The 27,984-nt window shown below is 50.6% G+C and overlaps 1 protein-coding gene across 1 annotated transcript; it reads left to right on the forward strand.

Moving 5' to 3' along the window:
- Window positions 1-156: 156 nt before the first annotated feature.
- On the forward strand, window positions 157-27,977 carry LOC120647171 (nuclear pore complex protein NUP160-like). Its single transcript, XM_039923878.1, has 27 exons — window positions 157-492; window positions 775-907; window positions 1,000-1,264; window positions 1,385-1,445; window positions 1,707-1,858; window positions 2,428-2,510; window positions 3,219-3,323; window positions 3,572-3,669; window positions 17,574-17,694; window positions 18,270-18,452; window positions 18,549-18,741; window positions 18,829-19,397; window positions 19,990-20,152; window positions 21,268-21,530; window positions 21,649-21,836; window positions 22,810-22,880; window positions 23,260-23,603; window positions 24,892-24,960; window positions 25,055-25,364; window positions 25,452-25,583; window positions 25,689-25,794; window positions 25,923-25,988; window positions 26,081-26,201; window positions 26,906-27,013; window positions 27,103-27,249; window positions 27,339-27,512; window positions 27,597-27,977. Exons 1-27 carry the CDS (start codon window positions 293-295, stop codon window positions 27,669-27,671), a joined length of 4,500 nt encoding a protein of 1,499 aa, XP_039779812.1. The 5' UTR covers window positions 157-292; the 3' UTR covers window positions 27,672-27,977.
- The last annotated feature ends 7 nt before the right edge of the window (window positions 27,978-27,984 follow it).

The following is a 27,984-nucleotide window of genomic DNA, read 5'->3' on the forward strand; positions in this document are numbered from 1 at the left end:
AACTCACCAGCTTTTAAGTGCAACGGGAGCAAGAAAAAACAACACGTGTCACTTTTCGAAGGCTTTGATTATGGGCCAGTTTGGGCCGGCTAATATGTGCGTTGGACTGTTAACGGATCAAAAAGATATTAGCCGGACTCTTCCGAGCCCACCGGACTCTTCTTCGTTCTCGCAGCGCTGCTCTCCAACTCCAACCACTCTCCAGTCTCCACCTCGCCGCCCAAAACCCACTCTCTCCAAAACCCTTCTTCCCGCGGCGGCCGCCGGCGCCGCCGGCGACGGTGAGGCAGCCATGGCCGCCCCCGCTACCCGACGGATCGTTGGTGCCGAGGTTCCCATCCCCAGCTCCGACAAGCTGCGGTGGATCGACCTTACCGTCCCCTCCTCCTCCGCGCCGGCTAGTCCCGCGGATCCCTTCGTCTGCGTTCCCCCGCGCGCCGCCTCGGGTTGCCACATCATTCCTTCCGGAGATTCTCAGTATTACCTCTCGTGGTATGTTTGTCGCCTCTCCTCAATTCTACGAGCTCTATTGTTATTCTGTTCGGGATGAGTGGCACATTTTATTGGCTCAGCAATCTGATTAGATTTAGCTTAGAATATAGTTGGCGCCTTCGGAATTGTTTGTGCTCATGTCTCTGTGAGATGAATCCTTTTAGAACTATAAAAGTTAAACGCACACTCAGTATTGCTGTGGTACTTGCCACGTTCAGAGAAACCCTAGGTTCATAATAGGTGTGAATTTTCTGAAGGGACCTTATGGCTTCTGTCTTACAGGAGGATTCACGAGGAACACCAAAATGTGCTAGAGGTCATTGAACTTGGCGCTTCCAAGGAGTTCCCTAGCTCTGGACTGCGGTTGGTCTTCCAGGAGGCGCTATGTCCATTTGCCTTTTTATGCGAACGAGAGGTTGGCTCATTCCTCATATCTTATGCTAATTGTTATTTTCAGTAACTTTCTGGAACCTTAGAGACTAGCTAATCACTTTTATGGCAATGCAGGGTCGAAGGCTAGGGGAGCTTGTATATCTGTTATATGTGCTAACCGTTTCTGGAGTTGCGCTCTTGTGCCACTTACGCACTCCATTTTCATACTTATCTGGTTCAGTGCTGCATCAAGATGATATAGTTGAGTTTAGTCTCCAAACTCATGCTCAGAGTGCAAAGGTTACAGCGGTAACAGCAAAACCAGGATGTATAGTAATTGGTCGACAAGATGGGTCCATCTGGTCTTACAGTCTTGGCAAGTTAGCTCCGAACACACCAGGCATGTGGTATTCACAGAAGCAAACTCACTGTTCCGGATTTAATGTGTTCCAGATGATTGGACTAGGGGCCTTCTGTATCTCTCCCCATGGTTTCTGACAGTTACTGTCTTCTACTGTAGGATTCTCGAATGAGCTGCGAGATGATGCCGGGATTGGGCGATTGTGGACTCTTATGTCGAGGTACTACTTTGCTTATACCAAGCAATGAAAACATTTCATAGCTTAGTGTAGCATAGACTAGGAGGCAGGAACTGCATGTGCACTGTTCATACGCTGGTTGACTCAATTGACACTTCCATTCACTGTTGCAAGTCGCAACATAGCATATTTCTATATGTGAACGGAGTTCCAGTTTATTTTACAGCTTGTTTAGTTGATCTACATTTCATGTTACATATTATTTTATCGATTTGCATGAAATTTATCTACATTATTTTGCAGAACCAAAACTGTGGGTCCTGTGCAGGATATAGTGGCAACCGTCGTAAATGAAAGGGACCTGTTATTTGTTCTTCATTTAGATGGTAATTTGCGCATATGGGATAATCACACAAAACTTCTCAACTGTAATGTTAACTCGAATGATATTGAAGGTAATGCCTATGTTCTGTTTACTTGCTACTCTCTTGATCGTGCCCTTCTGAGCTGTTGATCGTTATGTTATGGTTCTTGTAAGCAATGTTGCTGTATTTACAATACATGCAATGCCGCTCTGACACTTGTGTAAACCACAAGCACAACCTCAAGTCCTTAAGTCAGTTTTGCTTCCAGCCTCGTATCCATTCTGCTCATGCTCTTGACATCCATTGTCTATACTAGTTACTGGACAACTGATAACCTTTTGTGGTGGGCTGATTATAGCTTTATCTGTAGTTCTGTACTGACATGCTTGTTTCAGTGAGCCCAGTGGCATAGCTTTGCAACGTGGAAAAGAAGTACAGCTAGGGCCAATTGTAGCTAACATGTGGGGTTTCATTTGTTTGCACTAGTTCTAAGACTAAGAGTCAAGGGAAGGGTTTGGTTGAGTAATTTGAGATGCATAAAGATTAATGATTTTCATGAATAAACAGGTCTGCTTTGTCAATGCATTGCAATATTGCTGTTGCCTCTGCAATTTTGTCTTTTGTTTGGCAACACTGTTGACGATATCTCTCTATATCAGGCCATCCATCAAGGCTATGGGTTGGTGAGGCTGATGATGATCAAGAGCTGATATCTTTGGCTATCCTGCATCAGAACACTGTGGTATGTCAAGAATGTTGTCTCACCAGTTATTTTTACTTGCTCGTTCACCATTTTCACAAAATCCACATGTATACACCATGAGAACAGAACCTAAGGTTTGTGAAGTAACTAGGTAACTCCACTGTTTGAAGATGCCAAGAGGATGTTCTACTCTAGGTTTAGTGTTAATCGGAAGTGTATCCATACATTTTATGCACCAAGAATAATCTAATCGCAAGCTATGCTTTGCCAGTATTTTCTTACTTGATGGGACTAGCATTGTTGGTAAATTACATGATCTGAATGTTATTGAGAATAAAGAAAACTTTTTTAATCTTTCTGAGAAAGAGGAGTTGGGCAGATTGAGGGTGGCAGTTATATGGACTTAATTTCGAGCTTGCCCTGGTTGTTGTAGTATTAAAATTGACTGGTGGCATAAATTACTGTGAAACATTGTTGCCCCCTTAGTTTATAAGATGGTAATATTTACTAGCTGTGGATTATATAACCTTTACCTGGTGATTATCTTATGTTTAAATGTTGGATCTGATGATCTATCCTTTGCTTGTGCAGTTGTGCTCATGTTTGTCACTTCATGAAATCTATTTTTTTTTCTATTGTGGATTGGTCACCACTTTATACTGGCATAATGTGATGAAAACTGTTACTTTTCTCTCTCATCATTATTGCTGGAAATAGCTGACTGGTTACCATTATTACATTTTGAAGGCTCAAGATTGTGATCATGTTTCTGTATATGGCTTCACTTTTTCTGCTGGGGAAAAGTTCCCATTCTCTCCTGAGCCTTCAATTTCCACTATACCTTTGCTGGAGGTAAAGCGCCACTGTGGGTGATGTGCTTTTATTTTTATTTAGTTTATTAGCATTGACATCAATAATCTTTACTTTTGTAAGATCTCCATCTACTTAAGTAATTTGAAATGAATCAACTATCATAGTTATTCTGAACTTTCAAATATTTTATATTTTTATGTGTTTTTATGGAAAACAACATTGATACATCATCCTTACATGTTAAAACATCTTCCCTCATTAGCTAATATTCCAACCTTCTTACTCAGGGGAAGCTTGTTGACTTGAAAATAGGCATGAACAAGCTTTGGATACTTAAAGAATTTGGATCAATGCTGTATGAAATATTGCAGTATGACATTGAAACGTAAGTCCGTTGTACACCATTGTTGTCACCATGTTCCATTGCAATCCTTCAACAAGTGGTAGACTGGTAACTTGTTTCGTAACTTGTGTCGCACCAAACACCTCTTATTTTAATGATCTTGATCACTATAAGTGTTGGTGTATATGTGAGCCCATGTATAGAGGCCCATGTATAGGATCTATATATCCAACCCTTCTAGGGTTTGGAGGAATACAAGCCATTATTCTCTCCTATTCTCCCTCTCTTACATGGTATTAGTCTAGCTCCTGGCGGCCGCCGCCGCCGCCTCCATGGCCGCCCGGCCGCCGCCGCCGCCAGACTTCCCTTCCCTCTCCTCCTTCCCTCCTCTCTCCCCTACCTCTGGATCTGGCGCAGCGGGCCATGCTCCGGCCGCCGCCAGTTCTGCTCTAGCCGCCCTGCCCTGGCGCGCCTCTGGCGCCGCCGGGCCGGCCTCTAAAGCTGCGGGTGCCGCCCAGGGCTGCCCCTGGCCCCCGCCGCGGGCGCTGGCCGCCGGCCTCGCGCGCGCTGATCCGCCCCTTGGCGCTGGCTGGCTGGCTGGCTGCCCCACAGCGCCCTGCCGCCCCTGGCTGGCTGGTTGCCCGGCCCCTGCTTCGGCCGCCTGGCACCAGCTGCCCCCGCCTGAACCCGCCGCCGCCTCTGCCGCGGCAGGAGGCGCGGGCCCTGAGCTTGCCTAAGAGCGCGCGCAGGAGGTGCTGCGGGACCTCGAGGCCAAGCTCGTCGAGGCCAAGGCCGCGCGGGCCGCCGCCTCCCTCGCCGCCGCGCACGCCGCGCAGGTCGCCGCCTGCCTCACCGCCGCACACGCCGCGCAGGCCGCCGCCTGCCTCACCGCGGCGTGTCGCGCCCGCCGCGCACCCCGCGTGGGCTACTGCCTCCCTCGCCGCCGCTTGGCCTGCGCTACTACGGCCGATGCTGCTCTCGCCGCGACCCTCCTCGCCGCCAAGACCCACCAGGCTCTGCCCTCTGGATCTGGATCCCGGACCGACCCCCTCCTTGGTGCTCCTCTCACCGGCCAGACCGGGAGTGGGGGAGGCCGCGGGCGTCGTTGTCGGGGCGGACGTGGTGGTGGTGCTGGCGGCGCTACCTCTGGTGGTACTGGTGGAGGCCGTCGGGGCACTCCGACCCCGACTCCGGCTCCCACTCCTGCTCCTGGCCCTTAAGGTACGCCCTGGCCATCCTTCAGCGCCCCATGGCCAGGGCGCATCCCGATGTGACCATTTCAGGGCCAAGGGGGACCCTCGTCCTCAGCCCCAGCCGGCGGCCATGCTCGCCGCTGCTGCTCCCCTGGTCGCGCCGTTTTGGACCCCGCCGCTCCACCCAGCCAGTAGCCGACCTGGCCTGGGGGGTGGGATCAGACCGCACTGGCGCAGTCCTTCCGCGCCATGGGGCGGATGCCGCCGGTCAGCACCGAGTGGATCGCCGACTCGGGTGCCTCCTTCCACACCATCCCACATGCCGGTATCCTCTCTTCTGTCCGACCCCCACACCCCTCTTGTCCTTCCGTCATGGTTGGTGACGGGTCTTGCCTTCCTGTCACCGCCGTGGGTTCTGCTCCTGGCTCCTTTCGTCTTCCCAATGTCCTTGTTGCTCCTCAGATGGTTCATAACCTTCTTTCCATTCGTCAGTTTACAGCTGACAATTCTTGTTCCATCGAGTTTGATTCTTCTGGCCTCACTGTAAAGGATTCGGCCTCCCGGCGTCCGCTACTTCGGTGTGACAGCACGGGGCCCCTTTACACCCTTCGCCTTCCTTATTCCGCTGCACCACTCTCGCTTTCTTCTTCGCCCTGGCCGTCTTGGTCTGCCGCTTTTGCCGCGACGCCGTCTTCCACCACCTGGCACCGCCGTCTTGGTCACCCCGTGTTAGCAGCTCAATTTTCACTCTCATTGAGCTGAGAGGATGACACTCAAGTTGGGGAAGTTTTCTGGGTTTTCTTCATTCACACTCACAGTGCCATACCATCCAACGGGAGGGGAGGCAACACATTTATACACAGCTGCAGGGCAGCCAACACTGAGTCATATTCTACTCCTAGTCTAAGATGCCAAATGAAAGGACTACTCCTAGTCTAAGATGCCAAATGAAAGGACTACTCCTAGTCTAAGATGCCAAATGAAAGGACTAACTGCTGTCCTATCTAGATGCTAAAGCAGTCCAAGATGCTGTCCTCTAGGGCAGCAATGGTGCTAGTGCATGCTGCAGAAAAATGAGATGCTGCAGCCCCACATGCTGCAGCCCCACACAGCCCCACAAAGACCACAAGTACATAGACTTATTCCCTTCATTCTCTCCGTAAGTCTTGTGCATCGTCTTGTGGGAAGATTGGACCATCCCGGTCTTGGAGCAGAGCTCAAGGAACTTGATCCTCCCAAGGGGCTTGGTGAGCAGATCCGCAAGCTGATCCTTGGTGTTGATGTAGCTCGTCTTGATGGTTCCTTCCTCCAAGCAGCCTCGGATGAAGTGATACCTGACCCGGATGTGCTTGCTCCGTTCGTGGAAAATGGGGTTCTTCGCCAAGGCCAGAGCGGACTTGCTGTCCACCCTGAGCTCCACTGCTCCAGTGTCTCTGCCGAGTAGATCACCAAGTAGTCGAGCGAGCCAGAGCGCCCGAGTCGACGCGGTGGAAGCCGCTATGTACTCGGCCTCGCAGCTGGACAAGGCCACCACCTGCTGCTTGACCGACTGCCAGCTAACGAGGCACTCGCCGAGGAAGAAGAGGATCCCGCTCGTACTCTTGCTGGTGTCGATGTCGCCGGCGTGGTCGCTGTCGCTGTACCCAACGAAGTGTGCCGCCCCAGGGCACCTCGGGTAGTGGAGACCGTGGTCGAGAGTCCCCGCAACATAGCGGATGATCCTCTTCACGGCCTGCTGGTGCTCCGTCGTCGGTCGCTGCATGAACTGACTGACGTAGCCGACGGAGAACGCCAAGTCCGGCCGTGTGTGGGCGAGGTAGCGGAGGCTCCCCACAAGACGCCGGTACTGAGTAGCGTCCACCTCCGCCGTGCTGGCACGGCTCAGCTTCAGCCTCTCCTCCATCGGAGTGAGAGCTGGGTTGCAGTCGGTGAGCCCAGCGAGCTCGACGACGCGCTTGGCGTAGGCGGTCTGTCGAAGTGTGATCCCGGAGTCGTCCTGGTGCACCTCGATCCCCAGGTAGAAGGAGAGAGGCCCCAGGTCGCTCATCTGGAAGGTGGCCTTCATCTCCTCCTTGAACGCCACCACCTCCGCATCCTTGGTGCCGGTGATCACCAAGTCGTCGACGTAGACACCCACCAGCAGGGCATTTCCGCCATTGCCCCGCCGGTAGATGGCCGCCTCGTGCGGGCTTTGCTCGAAGCCCATCCCCTTGAGCGTGGAGTCCAGCTTGGCGTTCCACGCCCTCGGGGCCTGCCGCAAGCCATAGAGGGCCTTGCGCAGACGTAGCACCTTACCCTCCTTGCCGGGGATCGCAAACCCCGGCGGCTGGTGCACGTAGACCTCCTCCTTCAAGTCGCCGTTGAGAAACGCCGACTTGACGTCCATGTGATGGACACGCCAGCCCTCCTGGGCAGCTAGCGCAAGGAGGAGTCGCACGGACTCCATCCGTGCCACGGGAGCGAAGGCATCGTCGAAGTCGACTCCCTCCTGCTGCACGAAACCTCGTGCCACCAGGCGAGCCTTGTGCTTGACGACGGTGCCGGCCTCATCCCTCTTCAGCTTGAACACCCACTTAAGGGTGATCGCGCGGTGACCGCGAGGGAGATCAGCAAGCTTCCAAGTGCGGTTCTTCTCAACCGCGTCCATCTCCGACTGCATCGCGGCACGCCATGCCGCGTGTCCCTCGGCCTCTGCAAAAGACCGAGGCTCGCCGTCGTCGCACGCGAGGTGCAACTGCGCCTCCAGGTCGTGAGGCACCAGTCCCGGCACCGGCTGATCGCCGAGAAGGTCCTCCATCGTACGGTACTGCAGCGGCTCACCGTCGTGGTACGCGTCGATGCGCTCCTCGTCGTGAGAGAGCGGAGTAGCGAACTCCACCGGGCTGTGAGCAGGTGCTGGAGTAGGCGTGCCCGGAGGAGTGGCTGTCGGTGCTGGAGTGCGCGGCGTCGCGGCTGTGGTGGTAAAGCTGAGGAACTCGGCGCAGCCGGAGTCGTAGCTGAAGGGTGTGGTGCCGCCGGTGTGGCGGGCGCCGGAGTCGGTGGAGGCTCGGGGACCGGGGTAGGCACGCTCGGCGAAGAAGAGCTGCCTACTCCCCCAGCTCCCTCGAAGTGGACGTACTCGACGGTGAAGTCGTCGTACGTCGGAGCCGAGCCGTCGTCCACCGCCTTGTCCCACGCCCATCCTCGCCCTTCGTCGAACACAACGTCGCGCGCCGTGCGCACACGCTGTGTCTCCGGGTCGAGAATGCGGTAGGCCTTCGAACCCGCCGCGTAGCCGATGAACACTCCCGGAGTGCTCCTGTCGTCGAGCTTGCCGATGTGGCCAAGCTCCTTGGCGAACGCGAGGCAGCCGAAGACCCGCAGGTGGGAGACCGCCGGCTTGCGCCCATGCCAAGCCTCATACGGTGTCATGCCGTCGAGTGCCTTGGTGGGCGAGCGGTTGAGGATGTAGACGGCCGTCACCACCGCCTCTCCCTAGAAGACAGTCGGCATCCCCCTCTGCTTGAGGAGGGCCCGGGCCATCCCCACAACCGTCTGGTTGCGCCGCTCGACGACGCCGTTCTGCTGCGGGCTGTACGGCGCGGAGTAGTGGCGCTGGATGCCCTCATCCGCGCAGTACGCCGCGAACTCGGCCGCCGTGAACTCGCCGCCGTTGTCGGTGCGCAGCACGCGCAACTTGCGGCCGCTCTCCGCCTCCGCAGCAGCCTGAGCACGCCTGATGGCGTCCGCAGCCTCTCCCTTGCTGCCGAGGATCATCACCCACATGAAGCGGGAGAGGTCATCGACGAGCAGCAGGAAGTAGCGCCGTCCTCCTGGTGTGACCGGTGTCACCGGGCCACACAAGTCCCCGTGTACGAGCTCGAGCCGCTCCTTGGCTCGGAAGCTCGCCTGCTGGGGGAAGGAGTGCCGCCTCTGCTTCGTCAGCACGCAGACGTCGCAGAGCTGCTCCACGTGGTCGAGGCACGGGAGGCCTCGCACCATCTCCTTGGCGCCGAGCCGCTTCAGGGCCTCAAAGTGGAGGTGCCCAAAGCGCTCGTGCCACTGCCATGCCTCGTCGTCCCTGCGAGCTGCAAGACAAAGAGGCTGGGCCACCCCGACATGGAGGATGTAGAGGCGGTTCTTCCCTCGAACCACCCTGGCGAGAAGCTGGCGACGGTGGTCCCAGATGCGGAGGACCCCGCTGTCGATCACCACGCGGGAGCCGCTCTCATCGAGCTGCCCAAGGCTGATGATGGAGTTCCGCAGCGCCGGGATGTAGTAGACTCCGGTGAGCATCCGGTGCTCTCCGGACTTGGCGGTGAAGATCACGGAGCCCACGCCCTTGATCTCCACGGCGGAGGAGTCCCCGAACCTGACGGAGCCACCTACGTCGACGTCCAGGTCGGAGAAGAACTCCCGCCGCCCGGTCATGTGGTGCGTGGCGCCGGAGTCGAGGTACCAGCCATCGACCCTGTCGTCGTCGGAGCCGTTGCCGAGGAGAACTCGGGCACGCGGCTCGTCGAGGTGGAGTAGAGCGGTGACAGGCGGTGCCGCCGGCTGCGGCTCCATGTCCCCGTGGAGTAGGAACAGAGCCGGCTCGTCATCCGGCTGGGCCTCCGCGACGTGGGCTTGGCCCCCACGCCTCCGCTGCGGGCAGTCCCTGGCCCAGTGGCCGGGCCTGCCACAGTTGTGGCAGGCGTCGTCTCGTGCCGCCTTGGGCCTGTCAGCGGCGCCGCCCTGAGCATCTCCGCGGGCGCCACCCTCGGCGCGCCCTCGTGCCCCGGCTTGGGCACCTCCGCGCCCCTTTCGCGGCTTGCCGCGCTTGCGGCCACCAGTCGAGGAAGAGGGCTCCCCCCTCCTCCTGTCACCGCGCCGAGCCTCCCACTGCTCCTGAGTGAGGTGGAGCTTCCCACCGATGGAGATGCCTCCCGAGGGAGGCTGTGGCTCGTCGCTGTCGGCGACCTTGAGGCGACCTATCGCCTCCTCGATCGTCATGGTGGAGAGGTCTAGCAGAGACTCGATCGAGCGAGCGGTCTGCCTGTACCTCTCGGGGACGCAGCGGAAGAGCTTCTCGACGGCTCTCTCCTCGTCGTAGGTGTCGTCGCCGAACTGCACCACCTTCTGCAGTAGAGTGTTGAGACGGAGGGCGAAGTCATCAACATCCTCACCTGGCTTGAAGGCCAGGTTCTCCCACTCCTTGCGAAGTGCCTGGAGAGTGGTCTTGCGGGCGCGGTCGCTGCCGATACGTGCCGCAGCGATGGAGTCCTAGGCCTCCTTGGCAGTTCGCTTCTTGGAAAGCGGGAACTGCATCTCGGGCGGGGCTGCTGTGATGAGAGCATCCAGCGCCCGTCGATCCTCATCGTAGTCGACGTCGCCGTACCGGACTGCCTCCCACATATGCCGCACCTGGAGCTTCACCTCCATGACTGCGGCCCACTCGACGTAGTTGGTCTTGGTGAGGGTGGGCCACCCACCACCGGGACCGACGTCCCTGACCACCGCCTGGAGGCCGTGGTAGCCGGGGGCGTCGCCGCGCGCACCCCAGCCAGGAGCTCCGCCACCGCCCAGCGCGCCGCCGCCAAGGGCGCGGCCGCTGCCAGGGGCGCCGCCTCCGCCGCCGGGCGCGCGGCCCCCTGGGCCGTCGCCGGGCGCGCCGCCCCCTGGGCCGTCGCCGGGCGCGCCGCCGGGCGCACCGCCATCTAGGCCGCCGCCGGGCGCGCCGCCGTCCAGGCCGCCGCCGCCGGGGTGGACTGCTGCCCACCGCGCGGTCCGCTCCCGCGCTCTCTCCCTCTCCAACTCCTCAAGGTCCTCGTCGGCGGTGGCGTCGCCGGCGATGGAGCCGCTGAGGCTGCCGCGCAAGGTCTCAACCTCGACCTCCGCCGCACGCGCTGCATCCTCCGCCGCCTCTGCTTCCACCTCCGCCCTGGCCGCCGCCAGCTCCGCTGCAGCCAGCCAGGCCGCCCTCGCCGCTGCTGCAGCGGCTTGTGCCGTCGCTCGCCTGCGCTCCTCTGCCGCGGCGAGCTCGGCATCTCGCTGACGCCGTGCGCTCGAGGCGACCGAGCGCTGAGACGGTGCGTCGGACATGGCTCGTCTGCTCGGGTGAGGAAGGTGGAGTAGAGGGTGCAGCAGGTGCTGCTGCGCTAGCCGCTGCTGCTGCGCTAGCCGCTGCTGCTGCGTTAACTGCCGCTGCTGCTGCGCTAGCTGCTGCTGTGCTAGCTGCTGCTTGGGAGGGAGAAGTGCAGGAAATGTCTAACCTACAGGAAAGTACGGCTCTGATACCAGATGTTAGCAGCTCAATTTTCACTCTCATTGAGCTGAGAGGATGACACTCAAGTTGGGGAAGTTTTCTGGGTTTTCTTCATTCACACTCACAGTGCCATACCATCCAACGGGAGGGGAGGCAACACATTTATACACAGCTGCAGGGCAGCCAACACTGAGGCATATTCTACTCCTAGTCTAAGATGCCAAATGAAAGGACTACTCCTAGTCTAAGATGCCAAATGAAAGGACTAACTGCTGTCCTATCTAGATGCTAAAGCAGTCCAAGATGCTGTCCTCTAGGGCAGCAATGGTGCTAGTGTATGCTGCAGAAAAATGAGATGCTGCAGCCCCACATGCTGCAGCCCCACACAGCCCCACAAAGACCACAAGTACAGAGACTTATTCCCTTCACCCCGGCCGCGACGTTCTGGCTCAGCTCAATCGTAGTACCGATGTTCCTGGTACTAGGACTCCTGCTGAGCCCCTCTGCCATGCGTGCCAATTCGGTCGTCATGTTCGGCTCCCTTTTTCTTCTTCTTCGCATGCGACGCATGCATTTGATCTTGTTCACTGTGACCTGTGGACTTCTCTTGTTCTTAGCCTTTCTGGCTATAAGTACTATCTGGTGGTGGTCGATGATTTCTCGCACTATTCTTGGACGTTTCCTTTGCGTGCCAAGTCTGAGACCTTCCCCACCCTCCTCCACTTCTTTGCCTGGGTGTCCACTCAGTTCGGCCTCACCGTTAAGGCTGTCCAGTGTGACAACGGGCGGGAGTTCGACAACTCCACCTCCCGTTCCTTCTTCCTCTCTCGGGGTGTTCAGCTGCATATGTCTTGTCCGTATACCTCTCCTCAGAACGGCAAGGCTGAGCGGATGATTCGCACGACCAATGACGTCGTGCGAACACTTCTGATCCAGGCCTCTCTACCCCCGCGCTTCTGGGCTGAGAGCCTCCACAACGCCACCTACTTGCTCAACCGTCTTCCGTCCACTGCTTCTCCTGCTCCCACTCCACACCACGCTCTTTTCGGGACCCCTCCTTGCTACGACCACCTTCGGGTCTTCGGGTGTGCGTGTTACCCTAACACCTCTATCACTGTTCCTCACAAACTGGTGCCCCGCTCGACTCGGTGTGTGTTCCTTGGTTACTCCCCTGACCACAAGGGATACCGATGCTTTGACCTCACCTCTCGTCGCGTCCTGATCTCCCGACACGTCGTCTTTGACGAGTCGGATTTCCCCTACTCCACCTCCTCCACACCTTCTCCTGACCTCGAGCTGGAGTCCCTGTTTCCTACTGACCTGGTGGTTCAGCCACCTTTACATGTCTTTCCTTTCCCTGCAGGTTTTCCCGGCACACCGGCACCGCTTCCGGTGATCCCTGCTGCGCCACGCGCGGCCCTGGTGCCCGCGGCGCGCGGACCCGGTGTCTCCTGTTGCGCCACGCGCGGCCCCGGTGCCTCCCGCTGCACCTGCGCTGTATGCTCAGCCGGTGCAGGTGTACCAGTGTCGTCCGGTGCCGACTCCGGCGCCGCCGCGTACGCTCAGCCGGTGCCGGTGTACTGGCGTCGTTCGGCGCCGGCGCCAACGCCGACTCTGGCTCCGGTGGCTCCTCCGACGCCTACACCGGAGTCGTTGCCGCCGCCATCTACACCGGAGCCGCCGCCGCCGCCTCCACCGCCGCCTCCGCCGACTCGCTCTCGAGTCGAGCCGGAGGTGTACCACCCGCCAGTCGTCCACCGGGATCCTCGGCATATCCATCCCATGGTGACTCGGCGGATGGCGTCTCAGGCCGCGACTCTCTCCGCCACCGAGGGCGAGCCGCGGGTCTCTCCGGTACCCTCCTCTGTCCGCGACGCCCTGGCGGATCCTCACTGGCGTCGTGCGATGGAAGAAGAGTACGCGGCTCTCCTTGCCAACTAGACGTGGGACCTTGTGCCGCGTCCGTCTGGTTGCAATGTGGTCACCGGCAAATGGATCTGGATGCATAAGCGTCGAGCTGATGGCACACTGGAGCGCTACAAGGCTCGCTGGGTTCTCCGGGGTTTCACCCAGCGGCCTGGTGTGGACTACGATGAGACCTTCAGTCCAGTGGTGAAGCCTGCTACTGTGCGCACGGTCCTCTCGCTCGCACTCTCTCGCTCCTGGCCTGTGCACCAGCTGGATGTGAAGAATGCCTTTCTTCACGGCATTCTGTCAGAGACAGTGTACTGCTCTCAGCCGGCGGGATTTGTGGACTCGAGTCGTCTGGATATGGTCTGCCGGCTCAACAAGTCCCTCTATGGTCTGAAGCAGGCTCCTCGGGTTTGGTACTCTCGGTTCGCCATGTTCTTGCTGATTTTGGGATTCACCGAGGCCAAGACTGACACTTCTCTGTTCATCTACCGCTGTGGGGATGAGACTGCCTACCTGTTGCTCTATGTTGATGACATTGTGCTCACCGCCTCCAGTCAGCAGTTGCTTGAGCGCGTCATCTCCTCTCTGCAGCAGGAGTTTGCTATGAAAGATCTTGGTCAGCTCCACCACTTCTTGGGCGTTACTGTTGAGACTCGCCTGTTTGGACTGTTCCTTTACCGGCGGCAGTATGCACTCGCCATTCTGGAGCGGGCTGGGATGACTGATTGCAAGCCATGCTCCACTCCTGTCGATACTTAGGCGAAGCTGTCTGCTGATCTGGGTGTTCCCGTGGCTAATCCTACTGCCTACCGGAGCCTTGCCGGTGCCTTGCAGTACCTGAACTTCACCCGGCCGGATCTCACCTATGCCGTTCAGCAGGTCTGTCTTCACATGCATGATCCCCGGGAGTCTCACCTTGCTGCACTGAAGCGTCTCCTCCGGTACATCCGTGTCACTGTTGGCTTCGGCTTGGTTTTTCACCGCTCTCCCACCTCTGAGCTGGTGGTCTACACCGACGCTGACTGGGCTGGCTGCCCGGACACTCGCCGCTCCACTTCCGGCTACGCTGTCTTCCTAGGCGGCAACCTGGTCTCCTGGTCGTCCAAGCGGCAGCCGGTTGTCTCCTGCTCTAGTGCTGAGGCGGAGTACCGGGCTGTCGCTAACGGCGTGGCGGAGGCGTCCTGGCTACGACAGCTCTTGGCGGAGCTCCACAGCCCGCTCGCCAAGAGCACGCTCGTCTACTGCGACAACGTCAGCGCCGTGTATCTCTCCACCAACCCCGTCCAGCATCAGCGGACGAATCATGTGGAGATCGACCTACACTTCGTGCGCGACAGAGTCGCTATCAGCGATGTTCGGGTACTCCATGTCCCGACTACCTCTCAGTTTGCTGACATCTTCACCAAGGGATTGCCCTTCTCGATCTTCTCGGAGTTTCGCTCCAGCCTCAACGTAGCCGGTGGCTAGTTGTGGCTGCGGGGGGGGGGGGGGGGGGGGGTGTTTGCCCTTTGTACTCTATTTGTACTCTCTTCTTGTCCAGTCTTGAACACCGCTGCGCCGGTAGTTCAGACTGCCGGGGGGGGGTGTTGGTGTATATGTGAGCCCATGTATAGAGGTCCACCTAGAGGCCCATGTATAGGATCTATATATCCCACCCTTCTAGGGTTTGGAGGAATACAAGCCATTATTCTCTCTGTTAGAGTATATTTGGTAGTTTAGATATTGTATCCGGACTGCCATACATATCCGGTGGGGTTGTCTTGCAACCCAAGTCTTGTACTCTTATATATACCGGCGGAGGCCTCAAGCTAATACAACCATCCATCCATTACACCAATTCTATTCCCTTCTACATGGTATCATGAGATTAGGGTTTGAGATCCTGGGCTATCCTCCGCTGCCCTAACCCTAGCGGCTGGCGCCCCTCCTGCCTCCTGCGCGCCGCCGGCCGTCCCCCACGGCTCCCATCCAGGGCGCCCCCTCGACGGCCTCCTAGCGCGCCCCCGGGGAGGTCCCCCATGACATCCGCCGGGGGCAGCGCCCTCCATCGCGGCGGATCGAGTTAATCCGCCGCCGTCCTCCCGTCTAGCAGCAGCAGATCGTGTCGTACCTCGCCACCGCCGCCATGAAAGCTGTCGATGACGACCCCGATCTGCGCTGCCGTGGTGGCAGCCGCAGTCTCCTCCGGCGTCTGTGCCCTACCCCGTGCTGCCGTGGTGGCAGCAGGGGCCCCGACACAGCGTGTCGACCTCGTCGCCGGCGGCATGCATGACGGCGCCGCCCCTTCACCGCGTGGGCTCCAGCCGCCTCTCCCCGCGCGGGCTCCAGCCGCCGCAAGGGAGGGAGCCGCCCAGCTTCAACCGCCCCTCCGCGGCCCCTCCCGGCGGGGAGCCGCTCAGCGCAGGACCTCCAGCGCCGCCGCAGGGAGCCGGCCGCCCGCCTCCCTCATCGCCGTCCGCCGTCCCTCTCTCACTCTATTTCTTCCGCTTCAGATGCGGTCATTGACCGTGACGGGAGAGAAAGAAAAAGAGGAGATTGAGAGGATTGCGCTACGCGCACCCAGAGGTGCTACACGAGCTGCTGCTGGTTTATTTTTGATTAGTTTCTCTGATTTTTACTCGATCACTGATCGAGATTGAGTCGCCCACCGCCCGTCGACCTCGCGCCTCTACTTCGACGTCGGCGTCGACTTCACCGGCCTCTTCTTCGTCTTCGACATGTGACATGGTGACATGGACGGTTCCCTAGGGGACGCCCATCTGCACTGCCCTCCTCGCCGCTTCGTTCGCACGTCGACCTTCGCCGGCTCGTCGTCGCCTTCACCGATCGGGACGCCTTCACCGACTTCGCCCACCGTCGTCTCGTCTCACGCTACTCGGTCTGATCAGCCGATGTGCGTGATCCACCCGTCTCCCGTGACGTCCGTCCTCGTACTGCGCGCCTCTTCCCCGAGTATGGAGGGCTGCCGTTGCTTCGCCTCTTCGGGCAGCCGCGGCGCCACCCGTGGTCTTCCTCGTCGTTGCATCTTCACCGCCGCCGACTACGTCCTCGACTTCGTCCACGCCGGCCACTTCGACCGCATCTTCGACATCGTCTACGACTACGTCATTGCGCGCCTTGCGCGCACATGGTCTTCACCGAGCTGTTCGAGTTCTTCGTCGCCTTCTTCGAGCTCCGCCGCTGCATCCTCCGGATCATCAGGCCTTGCGCTAGATCGTCCGGGGTTACCTCGTCGCTTCGTCCGGCACCACCTCGTCGCCATCGTCGCCGTCCACTTCTACCCCTTCGTCTACTCCAGCAACTGCGGGCTGCATCGGCATCTTCTTCCTCGCCGTTCTTCTGCGCCTGCAACCGTCGTGGAGGCCTTCTCTGCTGGTCCCTCGGCGACGGCGTCTGGTTGTGCATCCTCCCTTGCACGTCCGGTATTGGCAACACCGGTGCGTGCCCATCGTCCCCGATGCGTTCCCGAGCCTGGCAAACTCGGGCATGTGTCGCCCGATGGCCTGACTGCATCGACTTTGGCATCGCTCCCTCTACGACTGCCTCAACGCGTCGCCATCTTCGTCTCCGGCGTCTTCTCCATTACGCCACCACCATGGCGCCTCTTCGTGCGCCCGCGTCTTCATGTGCGGCTACCTCGTCTTCGGCAACTTCGACAGCTCTACGTCGACCACGGCTACTCTACGCACGGCATCTTCGACCATGGCTCCTTCAGCTCGGCTATCTCGACATCGGCACAAAGGGCTACCATCCGCATGAGTTTCTCGCCAGTTCTCTCCAGTCGCAGCATCCGCATTGCGCCGACGCTACAACTGCGGGGGAATATCAGTCCGTCGGTTCCTACCTTCGGCTTCTCCTTCAGTCTCACCGTCTGCAGTGCTCCCGCTGTGACTGCAGGGGGATGTTAGAGTATATTTGGTAGTTTAGATATTGTATCCGGACTGCCATACATATCCGGTGGGGTTGCCTTGCAACCCAAGTCTTGTACTCTTATATATACCGGCCGAGGCCTCAAGCTAATACAACCATCCATCCATTACACCAATTCTATTCCCTTCTACACTCTCCTATTCTCCCTCTCTTACAATAAGTACATAGCATCAACTGTCATACTTATTTTAAGGACCTTGATCACTACATAAGTACATGCCATCAACTGTACTAGGCAAGTCAACTAACATAGTTGTTTTTTCTACTTTTATTTATATTACATATATTATCACCTTTCTGCACATAAATTTGTAAGCGTGCATGTACTAACATATCCTACTTCCGTGAATTCTTTGGGGAATATTCAGATGTGCACATGTATGAACATTGAGTTAATTGGTGCTGGGGTGAATTCGCCACCAAGCCCATATATGCATCTCATATTAACCAGTGAATAGTTAATTTCTTAACCACTTCCGTTTGATTGTCGGTTATTTTATCAGTTGATTGCATCATGATATAGTTGGATGTCACCTTTTGCGATCTATCTCCATGCTTTTCTCAAAATTCTAGTCAGTATTTGATTTCCTTTTTCTTATGTAATTTCTGGGCATGGTTGCTAAATTATATCGAGTAATGCTGATGGACTGGCGAGATTTTATTTACAATGTAAAATATTGCAGTGGGCAAATTTGCTCTTATGTGCTACAAGAAGATGCTATCAGTGAGCTATTGTTTCAAAGTTCTGACAATGCATTGGATGATTTGGTCTGGACAGCTGATTCAATGTTCTCCTCCTTGAAGGTAGCTGTATTTTCCTTTTGATTCTGTTCACTATTCTCATTTCATCTGGAACACGCAGATATGTTTATCTGATGATTAACTTGAATCATTTGCTTGCTACTTTGCATTGCTGTTATTTTTTTGGTTATGTTCTCTTGTAAATTGAGTGATCTTCTGATGGATGCTTAATTTCTAATACATGGTCACTGAAACTCCAGAGATTCTTGGGCAATATAATCGTTCTCAAGTGGCATACATTTCTCTTGATAGTTGCATATTCATAGTAATTTCCGTAGTTCTTTGGTCTAGGGTTATGATCAATTTGATCCCTCCACTCTGCCTGTTGGCTCTTTTTGATCTTGCAAGTTCAACAACGGTTAGTTTTATCAGCATACTTTTAAACCTATCTTTTCAAGTGAAATATCATATTATTCAGATGATAGAGTTCTATACTGTTGCAGAATATATTGTTTAGCGTTTCAGAGCTCTTCCATGCATTTTAACTCAACTTTTTTTTGGTATGTTTTGTGACTGTGGAGAGTACTTCAATGTCCCTTAGCTATCTGTGCATATCTGTGCATCTTTGGTATCTGTAGGAACATGCTTTCAATTTTATTTCATCCATGTTTCTGCGGAGGCTACTTCAACCAGGAGTAAATCACTGTTCTGCTCTACGTGAAACCTTATTAGAGCACAAAAGATTTCTATCAGATTCTGAGTTTCAGTCTCTTACAGCTAATGGGCTACAAAAAGAAATATTATCCATTATAGAACAAGAGGTAGTTTTTTTTTCTTTTGTTTCTTTTGTACTTTAAAGGCTTCTAATTTCTAGTTTGTCTTTATAGCTGAATCTCCATACTTATTTTTGGTTTTAGGGAAGTTCACAGACAGCGAGTGCTACAGCTTATCACTGGAAAAAATTCTGTGCACGATATCTTCACAATTGGTGCTGGAACAATAGGCCATATGGGTTGCTTCTTGATACTAACAATGAAGTGTTTGGTTTAATAAGAAAGGGTTCATTTTCTGTTTTCCGTTGTTTGGAGGGTGTTGAGATGCTTATTTATGGTTTGTTTCTGTCCTAGTATTTTCCAATAATGTTTCAGCTTATCAGTTGAGAGTAATTACGCAATGCTAACTAGCCTAACATTTCAGGTTCATCTGATGAATTGTGCAATACTGATGGCCTAGGGATGAACTTATTGGATGATACATCTGACTCTGAACTCCTCAATGAAGTCCTTAGATGCATGGGCCATATACACCATCTGCTGGGGAGATCTTCTGCGGCAATATATTATGAGTCCTTAATCAGTTCTGTTATATCATCTGACGAAATTGCTTCGCAGATAGTAAAGATTCTAGAGACTGGTTTTAGTCCTCAATCATCCTCATCCCTCATTACATTACTTGGAAGGGATACTTATGTAGAAAGAAGGCAGGCAGCTCACAAAAATCAAAGGAAATTTTCTGTTGAGATGTTACTATCTTTTCATAAGTTGCAATCAAGATCCACATCCTGGTCGGTGGTATTCGATGTGATCGAGAAGTTTATGAAGTGTTTGAACACAAACATCAACATACAAGACTATGAATCAAAGAGAGTTTGTAATGTTAATTCCATGTTACTAGTTCAGGCTACTTCACAGGTTGCAAGGACGATGTTTGAGTGTGCTTTTGATCTGTTTCTGCTCCTCAGTTATCTTGTTGGTGTTGGTGGGCAGGTATGCTTTACCCTTTTGACTTTAGGTATTTCTGTTTGCTGTGTAAGTGCCTTCAATTTTGCTTCCTCTACCAAGTACACACATGACTGTCACATAGCTAAAGATACACATTTTTGGCCTTCATGAGCTTACTTGCCTTATCTCAACTGTAACTTGCAATAGCTGGTCAGAACTGTCACGAACTTATCCAAATACTGGGATGTTGGATTGCTCTTTGTGATATTGCAACTGGAAAGTTAAATAGCAATGAATTTTGGTTGGTGAGCCAATCTTGTGCACATACCATATGGCTAACTACCAACAATTGCTATGGTCTAACAATCATCTAGGTGAATATTTGCTATTTTACACGTCCTCTCAAAATAACTTCATTGTAGCGCCACGGCCTTAGGTCTTTGGGCTTAAAAAGGTTAATTCCATGTGCAAATAGTAAGTGACAATGTATTTTTTCCCCCTAATTTTTTACGCCTTTTCTTATGTTTGGGTTGTAAAATTGTAAATGAATGAGCCCCCATCATCATTTATACGGTTGTTCTTCAATAGTATATATTATTTTGGTTTCTTTCTTTGATAATAATAATTTCTGAATCAGGTCTCCTTGTTGCAAAGTGATGTTGCCAGAATGAAACTAAAGCTGTTCCCAATGATTGAAGACATATTGGGACAGTGGATTGTTCTCCACTTTGTAGGAATCTCACCAACCTCGCCACCAACCATCGAAGATTTCAGTTATCAACTTTCTTCTCTTCAGCTTGGTAATGATCGCCCAAAAGATATGACTGTATCTTACCTGTGTTGTCTATATGCATATTTTGAGTGGGCATCCTGCCACTGCATTTAGTGTCTTATTTTCCTCTGTTTAATTATGCTATATAATGAGTCATACCAAAGGACCATCTGTCGGTTTGGTGTTTTGTAATGGCATGCATAAGATTTTGTATTTTAGGGACACTTGTGCGATCACATCTAGCATGTTCCACAGGACAATGGTTACCCTGGCTTCTTGTGTTTTTGTGAATCTGAACTAACTGTACAAGCTCCTACAAAGCCTCCAAACAGCTTCATATACGCGTTATGTGTGAGAGCCCAAAGAATGTTTTGTTAACTTCACATTCACTAGTTTTTATTCCTTCCATTATTGCATTAATTAAATGTAAGGTCTTTGTATTAGTTATGATACCTAATACTCTGTTCAACTGAAAGAATATTGAGGACAAGGGTATTGCGGTGTCTTGCCTCTGATTGTAGAGGACAGAGTCCAGCTCATTTTTTGATTTAGAGCAAAGACCTAATTGGCAACTGATTATCATTACCCAGCTTGCCCCCATTTACTGTTCTGGACAAATTAGAGATATGTGTTGTTTTCTTTCCCTCCCAAGACTGAGCTATAATGTTTTTTATTTCTGAGGGATAGTCAAATTTGGCCTCCTCTGTCCTCCACTAGTAATCTAGCAAGGCTAGGCAGGTGGGCAAGGAAAAAATAAAACATGCTGGAATTTGTGGTCCCGAGGGTACAACTGATGACAGATTGTAAATGGTGAAATGAATTGGATGACACATTTATTTACTTGTTCTGGCAACTGCTGGCAAACTCTACATTTGGATAACTAATATCTTGCGTATCACACATATATGATCAAAACCTGACCATGCTAGTAAATGTCTAAGGAAGTAGATGCGAAATTTTCTATATCTCGTCAGTCTGTACACTGTACCTTGCCATTTTATGATTTTCTGGTAGCTGATTATGTTCTGCAAGTAGATACCAGTTGCTTATAACTCTCAATGTTGATTCTTTTATATAAATCTTTGAAGCTTGTTTGCTCATGCTGTTCTAAAAAAACTGTTTATTGTTACTTGTCTTTTACAGGTAAAGTAGATGAGCTGTCTTTGCACAGAAAGCTTGGCTGCCCTGATTTTACTTTGGCTTGTTTACTTGATTTTCCAAAATCTCCTGAAGTGGATGTTATGTCACCTTGTTTTCCTAGTCCAGCGGAAGTAATCAATCTCGTAAGGACGTTTAGTAGTTTGATTTTGTGTGGAAGAAATTCTGAGGGTGTCCAGACTTTCTTGGGTTCCACAATCAATCTATCAGCAATTCTCATCCGCAATGGTCAATATGAAGCTGCTCAGGTACAAATATTTGTTTTGTGCTCTATTTATTACAAGCATATTTTGATTTTATTTGATGTTGCTTTATTTATACAATGTATCAGATAAGCCCCCTTATCCTCATTTTTCTTTCTTATAGAATTTGTTGGGAATTGTGGAAACATACTTGAACAATGAGAAAGTATCCCGTGCTGGTCTTGATGCAGATACTGCATGTTCAGCATATCTTCATCTCAATGGATTCTGCCTTCTGATGCTTGCACATGATGAAGCAAATACAGTTTTGAGAGAATCCAAGGCTCATGATGCTATCCGATGCTTTTTCAGGTACTACTTTTTCACTATTTGAACTTGTGCAATGAGCCTTATTGATTACCAAATGGCACTTTTTTGGAAACCGTCTTTAGCGGTTGGGGGCAGCAATAATTTAATTTTCTTATTTTTCTCCTTCACAAACAATACTCTACATAAACACATATGTTACTGAGTTATTGAATATAAAAGGATTGCATCAGTGTTGCTAGCTGTTATTTAGAAGCCTAACTGACCAGGCACTTGATCTAGTTCTAGTTTATTCAGCTGTTTAGGTTCAAAAAGTTTGGTTGATCTAACTTACATGATAGTGATAACCGAAAACATATGGTTCTACATCTACGTACAATATTCTTATGTTTTTAATGGAACTACAATGGAAGAACAGTTCCTCATCGGTAACCTGGAGGTCATAAATCTTGTCCTAGACCTTGCAAATAGTCTGATACATGGTTTGCAAACTCAAAATTTATAGAACCGTAAGCACAAATCCAGTACACCCCTTACAAAGTAGTGACATGGAACAACTCATCTTTACCTGTAGCATTTGGTTTCTTGCTAGCATCAGGTAAGGGATTGTCAAACAAGCAATTCAATGATTTCATGTTACCATTTTCTGGTAAGAGTCACTTCATTTAATTTTAGTTATCTAGTTCCGCGGGTTCTGTGAAAGTTAGTTCAGAACTAAGGCATCATCATCTGTTAGTTTCTTCTATCAGATCAAAGATATCTCACTGTTAAACTCACCTTTAAAAACTGCAGGAATGTTGTAGTTTACTCTTTGGAGGAGTGGGATACAAATGCATAACTCAATTAGGATCTTATCCTGCAAGGCTTGAAAATCTACTAATAAAAATACTTGGATGCATATACTGTCTCATTATCTGGTTCTTTTTAAATATTGGTAGTCTCTTTTGTTATAATACTGGGCTACTGGTTAGCTCTCTCTGGTGTTAACTGTTAACTTGACATGTACTTTGGAAAACAGAGCTGCATCCGGGCATGAAGCTCCAAAGGTTTTACAGAAGTTCTCATGGGTGACAGGCTTTCAAGTTTCTGGTGAGATCCTCCTCCTACCTTTCCTTGCTGTGTATATACCCCATTTAATTTATATTCTACTCCTTCCGTTCCAAAATAAGTGTTGTTTTAGAAAATTTGAGACACATTACTCATCCAAAGAAATGACTATGTTACCCCCTAATTACTTCTAGCAATTGTGATTGAAAACCGTGTTATTTATTTGGTTTTCTGGATCCTCAATGAAAGCATATGTATTGGAACTAGAAAAATAACATCCACTAAGTATTTGATTGGCTCTGTGTTTTCCAATACATTGTTTTCTAGGTACTTGGTATTGCTTTAATTAGATGGATTTCATTACAGGCTAAAACAACACTTATTTTGGGACTGAGGGAGTAACTGTTTAGCTTTTCTCCAGGGGAATGCAGATCTATTTATTTGTGGAGACTTCATTACTACGAGTGGGCAATGCAAATTTTTGAGCAGCACTCCATGAGTGAGGGAGCGTGCCAGTTTGCTCTTGCTGCTCTTGAACAAGTTGACGACATCTTTGATTTGGATAATGGAACTGAAGCCGAGAGCCTTCCTGAGACTGCAGCAATGATTAAAGGACGACTATGGGCTAATGTATTCAAGTACAGCTTGGATTTGAAACACTTTCGAGATGCATATTGTGCAATTATCTCAAACCCTGATGATGATAGCAAATATATCTGTTTGAGGCGTTTCATCATAGTTCTTTGTGAGCTTGGGGAGACAAAGGTTGGCATATTAAGTTGCTTATTTCCCCATATTCTTCACCACATGCAATGGATAATTACCATTTTAAGTATAGATTGTTTTGTGGTCAGGTCCTTTTTCTCCTTTTTGTCTGTAATAGTTTTCTTATGAGAACCTTAACAGCCCGTGCTATGGTCCAGGCACAGCGCCGTTGTTTTTGGACCAATTTTCTTTCTTAATATAAAGATACGCAGCTCTCCTGCGTGTTCGAGAAAAAAAAATCGGCTATGTTCATGTACACATTTAGTGTTTTAGGGTAGACTGTAATGCCTAGGCAGCAATTAAGTGGGTGGGTGATTCTAGAAAGTGTTATAGGTAGTGGTCATGATACATGTTTACACGCCAACTAGGTACTATTGGATTACTAGCTTGGCTGTTGACATTATCTAGCACACTTGATTGTGTTCTAAATTTTTGGTATTTTTACATTGGGGGTTTTACAGCGCGAGATGCACTACAGGGTTGTGCAGTGCAGTTTTGTTGTTAGAAAAAAATCATAATTGTTCCTTTTCTGCGTTACCTATTCGATTATTTTAATTTCCATTGTATGCAAGGTATTGTCAACGGGTCAAGCTGGCTCCTCTAACTACTATGGCAACGTATCTAGTGCAAACCAAGGACCTCGTGCAAACCCGTGCAAACCTACTAAAAAAAGTTTCAAAAAATTCTGAAAAAAAATCATGAATGTGCTTCTCAGCTTACCTCATCTATATATAAAATTTCATGGTCAAATTAGTCTTACTCTAGAAGTTACAAAAAAGACAAATTTTCTGACAACAATAATGGTTCAAATGCATCTCAAATTTGTCTTTTTTGTAATTTCTAGAGTAAGACGAATTTGACCATGAAATTTTATATATAGATGATGTAATCTGAGAAGCACATTCATGATTTTTTTCAGAATTTTTTGAAACTTTGTTTAGTAGGTTTGCACGGGTTTGCACGAGGTCCTTGGTTTGCACTAGATATGTTCCCAACTACTATTGCTTAAAATCATTGCCTGTCTGCTTTTGTTGTGTTTGAGCATTTTTTTCCTGACTATGCAAGCCATGTCGACAAATCTAGCAGGCTTTCCTCTAAACAAGTCATTAATTGTATGCAAGACATGTTGACCAATCTAGAAGGATTTTCTCTAAGCATCATGAACTAAAAAACATATAAATCAATGTTATCTGTGTTCATGCTATCTAGTTGCTTTCCTTTTCATTTTATGTAAGGTATGTTTGCTGCTTGATTGGAGCTTAAAATCGCCTCTTGTCTGTGGAAATAGGTTCTTTGCAACGGAGAGATTCCATTCACTAGTTTGGTAGAGAAAGTGGAGCAAGAGTTGTTCTGGAAGGTTCCCTCCCTCCCTAGCCCCACCCTGTATCAGAATAGTCCAATCTTTGTGTCTATTGCTTCCTGCCATATCATTCTTATTATTGGTTTCACAGGCTGAGCGCTCAGATCTATCTTCAAGGCCGAATATCTATAAGGTTCTTTATTCATTTGAAGCGTATAGGAACAATTGGAGGAAGGCAGCTGCATACATGCTCAGATACTCTGTTAGATTGAATAGAGAGGGTAATGCAGGTGGCAGCCGCCAACTTCCTCACGTGTTGCAAGAGAGGTTGGATGCTTTATCTGCTGCTATCAACGCATTGCAGCTTGTTGATCCCTCATTTGCATGGCTCGATGTTGTTTGTGAAGCTGATGATCAAATTTCTCCAAGTAAAAGGCCTCGGAATCTTTTGATGGAGAACTGTATGTCTTGTCAGACTTTTTAACCTCTAGTTGATTTGTGGCATTGCACAGCAATATGCATGATTTAACTTTATTCTCTGTTTGCAGTGGCTTTTGGCACAGATTCTGAGCTTTCTAGATTGCAATTTTGTGTTGATGTTGAAATCCTTGAAAAGGAATACACATTAACAAAAGCTCAGTATATGCTCAGCACTGTGAAATCAACATTCAATTTTTCAGGTATGTCCAAAACTACTCGTAAGACCTTATTACTTGAATTTATAAAGATCAACATCTTAACAATTTTTGAGAATTAACACCGAAACTGTTTGTGTGTGACCGCAGAAAGCCAATCTATTGAGTCCCTGATGGATATTCTTATAGATGAGAAATTGTATGATCTGGCCTTCACAATCGTGCTCAAATTTTGGAAGGAGTCTGGAATGAAAAGGTGGATTGAATTTTCTTATTCAGTTTTTTACCTGTAGTCTTGTATTAATTGTTTGTTGTTTGTCATGCCCTAGCTCTGGTCTCTGCATCAATCTGAATGTAGCTATTGTTTCAATTGCTTCGTTGTAGGGAATTGGAGCGTGTCTTTTCAGCCATTGCACAACATTGCTGCCCGAACAGGTCAGATAAATCAGGGTATGTTGGGTAGGTTATTGTATTAACAAGTAATAGTGTTATTACTGAAGTGAGATGTTGTAACCTAATTACAGGGGAAATTTGACTGACAGTCGACAACTGCTGCTTCTGCCTTCGTCTGAGGATGATGCATGGGATGGCAACACTAAGAGTATTGCTGTGAACCAGCAGCTTCAGGGAAGCTGCCACTGGGAAACCCTTGAACTATTTATGGTATGTGCCATTTCTATTTTTGCTGTCTTAAGCATTGTCAGTGCTTATTTGAATGGGCTTCTTTTATTACATTTGTTGAAGTCGGGAATCTCCAGAATACCGTGTTGAACTATTCTTTACTGTTGACCTCTTGAGTGAGAGCTGAGAGTCAGTTAACAGTATCAAATATATGAAACTTACACTTTTGACCCCTGGTACTGGATCTATAGGAATGAGTCCTAACATTTTGGGTCCTGCATGTGATATGTTTTATGACCAGTCTTTTTGTTCATCTTTATCTGATTATTAGTCAATGATTTCTATTTCCTGAGTAGCAGAATAGACCTATTAGTTGCAGGGGTGTATGCAGCTGAATCCGGGGCTGGCAGAGGCTCGCATTAAAATAGTTCTGTCAGCAAGCACTATTATGCCGCATCAAAATTGGAGTTTGAATTTGAAAATCTGAATATCTATTTAAATTGAAGTGTTTGTCCCTTGAAACTAGATTAAACCATATTCTAAGAAAGTCTCCAAACTAGAGAGAGTCAAACTAAAGAGGCATGCCTTTTCTACATATTAATGTATGGAGTGTTTGATATTTTCTCTGCATTCCCAACAATGATAGCCGACGCATGTTCAACATGCTAGTCTAAATTCTAGCTGGTCTCTATGAATTGCATATAGTAGTTCTATCGCCGTGTCAATACTTCTATTCCCTTTTTCAGGAGAAATACAATGATCTGCATCCTAGGTTGCCAGTCGTTGTTGCCGAGACACTTCTTTATACTGATCCCGAGATTGAGCTACCTCTTTGGTTGGTTCAGATGTTCAAGGTGACCCTCTGATCAATAGCATCTACTAGATCTGTTGTTTAATTACATGGTTTGCTGATTGACTGTTGGCTGCTACACATTGTTTTCAGACTAACAAGGCAGGGAGCAGGATCTCATGGGGCATGTCCGGGAAAGAGGCAGATCCTGCTGCCTTATTCAGACTCTACATAAACTACGGCCGGCATGCAGAAGCAACCAACTTGCTGCTGGAGTATTTGGAGTCGTTCGCATCATCGGTAATGAACCGACAGGCCGTAATGCCCACATTCGAGATTGCAGCAAATATAATCTTAATAACATATAAATCCCTGGAAACCATTTGCAGAGGCCAGCGGACATCCTCCACCGCAAAAAGATGTCGGCGGCTTGGTTCCCCTACACAGCCGTGGAGAGGCTGTGGTGCCAGCTAGAGGAGATTCAACGCGCCGGCCACAGCGTGGATCAGTGCGACCGGCTCAAGAAGCAACTGCACGGAGCCCTGATGAGCCACCTGCAGCAGGTTAGTGCCACATGCAAACCGCGTTCTGTTGTGCGTGTTGAACTGTTTGATGCTGATTCCGTTCTTGTTGCTCCACCATTCCAGTTGGTGGTTGACTCGGAGGACGTGCTGTCGTCAGTTGGGGGTGGTGGGCAGGGGATGGAGGTCCCAAGCAGCTGAGGTCGTGTTGGTGTTGGTCCGTGGTGGAGAGATCGGAGAACGATGTGTCAGGCTGAATCTTGCACGTAATTGTTTGTATAGCTGTCTATCGAGTGACCCATGTGTCTTGGAAAACAAACTGCCTGTGCAGAAACTTCAACATGGAAGTTCCGACAACGTGTTCGGGTTCCATTTGTAGATGTTGTGACCCCCATTTTTTCTATCAGAGCTTTTGTAGTGCTGGTGTATCCCGGTCGTCGTTCGGAAATAGCAATGGCGACGGGCGCAATGGGATTGCTCCAATTGGAGACTGCTCGATTTGTAACATTTTGGT

The sequence above is a fragment of the Panicum virgatum genome, chromosome 1K (assembly GCF_016808335.1).
Source record: "Panicum virgatum strain AP13 chromosome 1K, P.virgatum_v5, whole genome shotgun sequence".
Classification (NCBI taxonomy): Eukaryota; Viridiplantae; Streptophyta; class Magnoliopsida; order Poales; family Poaceae; genus Panicum; species Panicum virgatum.